Source organism: Leptonychotes weddellii, chromosome 15 (genome assembly GCF_054177405.1).
Source record: "Leptonychotes weddellii isolate Sample4059 chromosome 15, ASM5417740v2, whole genome shotgun sequence".
NCBI classification, from domain to species: domain Eukaryota; kingdom Metazoa; phylum Chordata; class Mammalia; order Carnivora; family Phocidae; genus Leptonychotes; species Leptonychotes weddellii.
In genome coordinates, this window is record NC_138383.1 from 42,578,292 (window position 1) to 42,586,041 (window position 7,750).

Below are 7,750 nucleotides of genomic sequence, written 5' to 3' on the forward strand. Positions count from 1 at the left end.
AAAAAAAAAAAAATCGTTCCTATACTATGTAAATTGTTCCAGGGCATACAGAAAGGGAAGAAATTTAATTCCTTTTATGAAAGGAGTATAACACTAATTAATATCAAAACCTAAGAAAGATTACACAAAAAATAAAACTACAGACCAATCTTACTTATATCATTGCAAAAAAATCCTTAAATAAGATATTAATAGAATCTGGCAGCTCAATAAAAGAACAGCACATAATAAGCAGGATTGTTCAATATGAGGAAACCAATTAATATCATTTATCATCATAATATATTTAAGGAGAAAAACCATAGGATCATTTCCATAGACACTAAAAAGTTACTTTTTTAAACAAAAGTAAAAATAAAGTAGACGAATATAAAAATAATGTTAAAATCCTATTGTAGAAGTTCTTGCCAGAACAATAGGCAAGAAATAAAAGGCATAAAAATTGGAAAGGAAGAAGTAAAATTATTCTTATTTACATATGATATGTAATTCTTTTTGACAAAATACCCAACCATTCTGGTTGGAAATATTCAATAAAATAGACTGAATGAATACTTCTTTAACATGATTTAAAAAGCAAGTACATATACGCTTACTTATGTGTGCTTGCATGTGTGTGTGTGTTAGCCCAAAATCCTGCATGATATTTATTACAGAAACACTAGAAGCATTATCTATAAAATCCTGAACAAGACAAGCATTTCCACAAATACTGTAACAATTTATTATATTACTAGAGGCATTAAGAAAAAGAAAGAAAGAAATCAGTGTTATCAAATCTGGTAAAGACAATATAAAATTATTTGTAGATGATATGACTCTATACCTGGAAAAGCCATGAGAACAAATGGAAAACTACTGCAGTCTAGAGGAATTCCAAAGTAACAAGACAGAAAATTCACATATAGTAACTAACAGCCCTCCTACACATAAACAACAACCACTTAGATTATATATTGGAAGGGAAAAACTTCATTTACAATGGCAACTAAAGGATAAAACGTCTCAGGCTAAAATTAACAAGAAATGTGTAAAAGCTTTTGAGGAAAAGGATTTTTAAAAATGCCTGAACAGAAGCTAACATTTCCAAAATGAACATAAACAACTATCAGAGATGCACCCATTTCATGGAAACACAAACGGCCTCCAGGTCTGGGACTAACTGGTGGCTGGATTTCAGAGTTGGCTCTGTCCTCTTTTGACGTGAATGGATTTATTCCCTACAGATAGAAATCTACAGGTACTATTTTGAGATTAAACCCAGGAGAGAGGGGCGCCTGGGTGGCTCAGTCGTTAAGTGTCTGCCTTCGGCTGAGGTCATGATCCCAGGGTCCTGTCGACAAGACACAGAGAGAGAGAACACAAGCAGGGGAACAGCAGAGGGAGCTGCAGAGAGGAGGGAGAAGGAGAATCCCCTGCCACGTGGGGATCCCTGCTCAGTGGGGAGCCTGCTTCTCCCTCTCCAGCTTCCCCTGCTGTGTTCCCTCTCTCACTGTCTCTCTCTGTCAAATAAATAAATAAATAAATAAATCTTTAAAAATAAATAAATAAACAAAAAATAAACCCAGGAGAGAAGAATTTCCCTGAGAAAGAAAGAAGATGTCTGAGAAACAGAAGCGGCCCCACGTACCTCTTCATTTGCTTGCTCTGCAGGAAAACACATGCTGAATGGTAACACCTTCATGAGAGTAATAAATATCTGAGTTAGGTACATAGTTTACCAGAGATAATAAACGCTAAGATAAATGCCATACCCATTATTAATTCTCAACTCTTCCTCTCTGAAATAGGGATAAATCCCTCGAAGATATGAAAGATTACAGAGGCAGAACTGGTAAGACTTGGCAGCATCATTGGGGCAGAGTTCTTGAGCCTAGAAGACTAGATCAGAAAGGGGGCCAGGAGTCAGAGATGTTGGCAGGACCACCGTGAATACGTGGGGCAGCTGAAATACACAGAGCAGGATCTCAGGCATGAAGTCAGGCCCAGAGATGGAGATTCAAGAGCCACAGGCACCAAAGACTGAGGTGAGACCCTGAGGCTTTTGAGGAAGAGAATGCAGAACAAGAGAAGCAAAAGGATCATCTCCTGGGCCTTGGTGAAGGACTACATTCAAAGAGTAGAAAAATTGCCAAAGAACATAAGAGGAATAAATGCTAAGAGCTGGTACTATGAACTCACAAAAGACAGGGATCTTGTTTATCTTTATCTTCCCAGATTCTAACATACCACAGGGCCTGAGATACACAGACAAACCTTTGTTGAATGAATGAGGGAATTATGAAAGTCAAAGAGATGGATATAATGTGCACACAACAGTAATAAGTATGACTTTGGAGGCAAACTATCTGGGTTCAAATCCTGTTTCATCACTTGCTATCTGTGGGAAAAATTACTTAACCTCTTCAGGTTTTAGCTTCTTCATATTTAAGGTGGAACTAGTGGGAGATCATCTTATGTGGGCATCATAAACTTTATAACATACATAAAATGTTACCATATTTCTGATAAAAGCTCTTTATGAATATTATCTTACATCATGTGAATTTCAGTTTTTACATTTTCTAAACTTAAAAATAAAAGTACTGTAGAAGAATATAGAAAACTGTTAAAACCCGATTGTAGAAGTTCTTGCCATAATAATAAGGCAAGAAAAAGAAATAAAAGGCATTAAAATTGGAAAGGAAGGCAAGAGAAGAGTCTTTTTAATAAATGGTTTTGGGGAAACTGGATAGCTACATGAAAAAGAATGAAACTAGACCACTTTTTATACCATACACAAATATTAACTTTAAATGGAGTAAAGGCCTAAATGTGAGACCCCAAACCATAAAACTCCCAAAAGAAAATATAAACAGTAATCTCTTAGACATATTTATGGACATATCTCCTCAGGCAAGGAAAACAAAAACAAAAACAAAAAACTACTGGGACTACACCAAAATAAGAAGTTTTTCACACAGCAAAGGAAACCATCAAAAAACCAAAAAGGCAATCTACTGAATAGGAGAAGATATTTGCAAGTGATGTATCTGTTAAGGGATTAATACCCAAAGTATCTATAAAAAAGTTATATAACTCAACACCAAAAAGCAATCTGATTAAAAGATGGTCAGAGAACCTGAATAGATATTTTTTTCCAAAGACATACAGATGGCCAACGTACACATGAAATTATCACTAATCAACAGGGAAATGCAAATCAAAACTATCAGATATCACCTCACACCAGTCAGAATGGCTAGTACAAAGGAGACAAGAAATAGAAAGTGTTGGCAAGGATATGAAGAAAAGAGAACCTCAGGGCACCTGGGTGGCTCAGTCAGTTAAGTATCTGCTTTTGGCTCAGATTGCGATCCCAGGGTCCAGGATAGAGCCCCACATTGGGCTTTCTGCTTAGGGAGGTATCTGCTTCTCCCTCTCCCTCTGCCCCTTCCCCTACTCATGCTCTCTCACTCTCGCTCTGTCTCAAATAAATAAAAATCTTAAAAAAAAGAAAAAAAAAGAAAAGAAAAGGGAACCTCATACACTGTTGGTGGGAATGTGAATGTGTGCAGCCACTTAGGGAAACAGAATGAAGGTTCCTCGAAGAAATAAAAGTAAAACTACCATATGATCCAACAACCCTGCTTCTGGGTATTTACCCAAAGAAAATGAAAACACTATTTCAAAAAGATATATATAACCCTATATTACAGCATTGTTTATAATAACCAAGATACGGAAGCAACCCAGTGTCCATCAATAGATGAATGGATAAAGAAAATGTGGTATATATATACAATGAAATATTATTCAGGCATTAAAAAGAATGAAATCTTGCCATTTGCAACAGCATGGATACAGCTAGAGAGTATAATGCAAAGCAAGATACGTCAGCCAAAGAAAGACAAATACCATATGATCTCACTCATATGTGGAACTTAAGAAACAAAACAAATGAGCAAAGGAAAAAAAAGAGAGACAAACTAAGAAACAGACTCTTAACTACAGAGAACAAACTGAGGCAGGGAAGTTGGGGGGAAAGAGGGAAATAGGTGATGGGGATTAAAGAATACACTTATCTTGATAAAAAAAATGTAATTAAAAAAATTAGAAATGGAGTAAAATTATTTCTATTTACATATGACATGATCCTATATAGAGAAAATCTTTTAAAAAATCCACACATAAAAAATACTACGGCTAGGGGCGCCTGGGTGGCTCAGTCGTTAAGCGTCTGCCTTCCGTTCAGGTCATGATCCCAGGGTCCTGGGATCGAGCCCCACATCGGGCTCCCTGCTCCGTGGGAAGCCTGCTTCTCCCTCTCCCACTCCCCCTGCTTATGTTCCCTCTCTCGCTGTCTGTCAAAAAATAAATAAAATCTTTAAAAAAAAATACTACAGCTAATAAATTTGTAAATTTAGATTAACACAGAAAATCAGCTGTTTTAATATACCATGAAGGAACAATCTGAAAAGGAAATTAAGAAAATAATTCTATACACAATTGTATCCAAAAGAATAAAATATCTAGGAACAAATTTAACCAAGGGGGGCGCCTGGGTGGCTCAGTCGTTAAGCGTCTGCCTTCGGCTCAGGTCATGGTCCCAGGGTCCTGGGATTGAGCCCCGCATCAGGCTCCCTGCTCAACAGGAGGCCTGCTTCTCCCTCTCCCACTCCCCCTGCTTGTGTTCCCTCTCTCGCTGCGTCGCTCTCTGTCAAATAAATAAATAAAATCTTTAAAAAATAATAAAATAAATAAACTTAACCAAGGAAGTGAAAAAACACTGAAAATTACAAAACATTGGCTGTAAGAAATTAAAGACCCAAATACATGGAAAGACATCCCGTGTTCATGGACTGGAAGACTTATTATTGTTAAGATTCCAATATTCTCTCCAAAGCAGTTTACAGATTCAATGCAGATAAAAATTCTAATGGTTTTTGGGTTTTTTTTCAAAAATGGAAAACTTGACCCTCAAAAATTCATATGGAATTCCAAGGATCCTCAAATAGCCAAAACAAAATTTAAAAAGAACAAGGCTGGAAGGCTTACACTTCCTGATCTCAAACTTATTACACAGCTACAGTAATCAAAACAGAGTGGTCCTGGTATGAGCCAGACATAGAGACTAACAGAGTAGAAGAAAGAGTCCAGAAATAAACTCATATATCTACAGCCGACTAATTTTCAACAAGTATGCCAAGATCATTCAGTGGGCAAAGAATAGTTTTTCAGTAAGTGGTGTTCACGTCACCTAGGTAATTCATCATGTTGCAGGTCTGAGGCTAATGCACGACTACTTTAGGGCAAGCCAGTTCTGGCAACTCCATCCTCCAACCCACGATGGGTGCTCACAGGACCAAGTTCTTCTCTCTTGCAGTACTGAACCCAAATGGAATTACTGAGTAATTAATTAAGCCTGGCCTCATCCTGAGGGCCCAGATCACGTCTATTTCGTTCAAGACCACATTTCCAGTGTTGTTGTACAGAGGACGCAGGGAGTAACTGTTTCAGGAGAAAATGATGCCACAGGGGTTACTTTCCAGTCAACTGCTTTATATCTCAAGTAGTTTATCTTAATAAGACAGATGAGATTTGAGGTTGATCACAGAAGAATCAAAAACATACCTATTATCCCAAGTTTAGCAGCAAACATCAGAGATACTCCAATGGGAAAACCAAAAACATAATAACCAATGGCATTCAAGATAGCACCAATCTTTTGTTTTCCTGTACCTCGAAGGACGCCCCCGCAGGTGCCCTAAAGAGAGGAATACCAAAACCAACACTGCAGTCATTTACCCGTCATCACATCAGGTTTGGAATACTACGTTAATACATCACAAGTCTGGATACGGTCAGTTCTCAAAACGAGAACTACACATTATGTAAGAGATAAAGAAAAATGTTTTGCTTCTAAGGTTACATTAACAGCTTTCATCAGAAAGCCATCAGGTAACGTTATTTAAATCTCTATTTAAAAATATTTTGTCGGGAGGCTGGGTGGCTCAGTAGGTTAAGCGTCAGACTCTTATTTGGGCTCAGGTCATGATCTCAGGGTTGTGGGATCGAGCCCTGGGTCAGGATCCACACTCAGTGCAGAGTCTGCTTAAGTTTCTCTCTCCTTCTCCCTCTGCCCCTCCCTACCAAAATAAATAAATCTTTAAAAAATATTTTGTAAAAGCACATGTTAAAAAATGTAGAGCTTCATTGATGGAAATCTCAGCAGAAACTAGTCTGATGTCATGGCTGAAAAATATTAATGCGATCATGGGCTTCAAAAATGCCCAGAACCAGAGTGGCAACGATTGTCTTGTTTTCTTCCACATTATTCTTAACACAGCCAGTGTTCAATTGGGTACCACATCTTCAGAGTGACGTTAACAAACAGAAGAAATTCCTTGGGGGGAGAAAGCAAGATGGCAAATGTACTAGAAATCATCTCATGAGGATTAATTGCTGAAATTGGGAATACGCCTCAAGGCATCATTCCAGGGAGAAGAAGGGTTTTCAAATACCTACAAATCTAGAGAAAATTAGCCTAGGGAAAGACTTTTTAGTGGTCAGAGTTAACTCAAAGGTGGCCCGGCCTGCCTTGGACGATACAGCAGAGATCACCTGATCACTTGGTTAGGATGTCACACAGGGCATTCAGGCCCCAGAAAAAGAAGAGGAGGTTGGATGACTCTGGTTTCTTCCACCGTGAGATGCTATACTCTACCGTAACCTATCTTTTCCACAAATGGCTAAGAATGCCTGAAGCAAGAGCTCTCTCTTCTCAAAGATGAAATCACAGACGTGTAATTCAAAAGTGAGAAACACAAATTTTGCCATGTATATTAGACAGAGTAAAATCACTCCAAATACTCACCGCAAGTGCATCAAATAGATGAAAGGGAGCAAAAATAGGCATCACTTGGCTCACAAGGTAAATAATATCTCTGTTGGAGGAAAAGAAAGTAGTCAGCGACTCAAAAATCACACATAAATGGAGCACTAATTAACTATGGCTCTGACAAACCTAAGAAATTGATCAGGTAATTCGGTGAAAACACTACTTTTCTTTTTTTTTTTTTTAAGATTTTATTTATTTATTTTGACAGAGAGAGAGACAGCGAGAGAGGGAACACAAGCAGGGGGGAATGGAAGAGGGTGAAGCAGGCTTCCCGCCAAGCAGAGAGCCCGATGCGGGGCTCGATCCCAGGACCCTGGGATCATGACCTGAGCCGAAGGCAGACGCTTAACGACTGAGCCACCCAGGCGCCCCGAAAACACTACTTTTCTATTTGACAAAACAAGTACACAATAAAGCCTCACTAATTTAAGTTCTGTTAGTTAGAATTTGGGGTAAAAGGGACACGGTCTAGGCTGCCGCTATGGAGGAAAACTGTTGAAGTTTTGTTTATGAGTATAAAAATGTGCAGGTTGGAAAAAAAGGTTTCAGCCTGTGTATGGTAATCCCCTGTAAATGGGAGTCTTCCTCAAAACTGGAGTTGAAAGTCAGTGTTCATACAGGAAACATTCATGGATCCTCTGAACTCTGATTATGGTGGGAGATCTGCCTGGGGAGGGACTACAGCGGAGGTCCTGGGATTTTGGAGAGAGACACAGCAGAGCTGGAGGTGACTAAGGTCCTGCATGATGGAGCCAATGTGGTTGTGAAGACATGAGACAGGCTATCATATGCTCCCTGAAGGAAGTTGTCCTGCTTCCCTACCATTCACCCTAAATGGGAAGACTGCTGGTCGACAGGGACCACCACTAC

General features: G+C 38.7%; 1 protein-coding gene across 7 annotated transcripts in view; it reads right to left on the minus strand.

Annotated features, from left to right (window-relative positions):
- Positions 1-7,750, minus strand: part of LOC115937845 (multidrug and toxin extrusion protein 2-like) — a 35,265-nt gene that overhangs the window by 4,779 nt on the left and 22,736 nt on the right. For 4 of the 7 annotated variants that reach the window (XM_031020780.2, XM_081805653.1, XM_031020782.2 and 1 more), the window contains 2 exons: positions 6,857-6,926; positions 5,614-5,746 (listed from right to left, as the gene is read on the minus strand). In XM_031020780.2, coding sequence (XP_030876640.1) covers positions 5,614-5,746; positions 6,857-6,926 — 203 coding nt within the window. Of the gene's footprint in view, positions 1-1,630; positions 5,491-5,613; positions 5,747-6,856; positions 6,927-7,750 lie in introns of all 7 variants that reach the window. The other 3 variants (XR_014140607.1, XR_014140608.1, XR_004073066.2) reach the window with 2 other exon arrangements.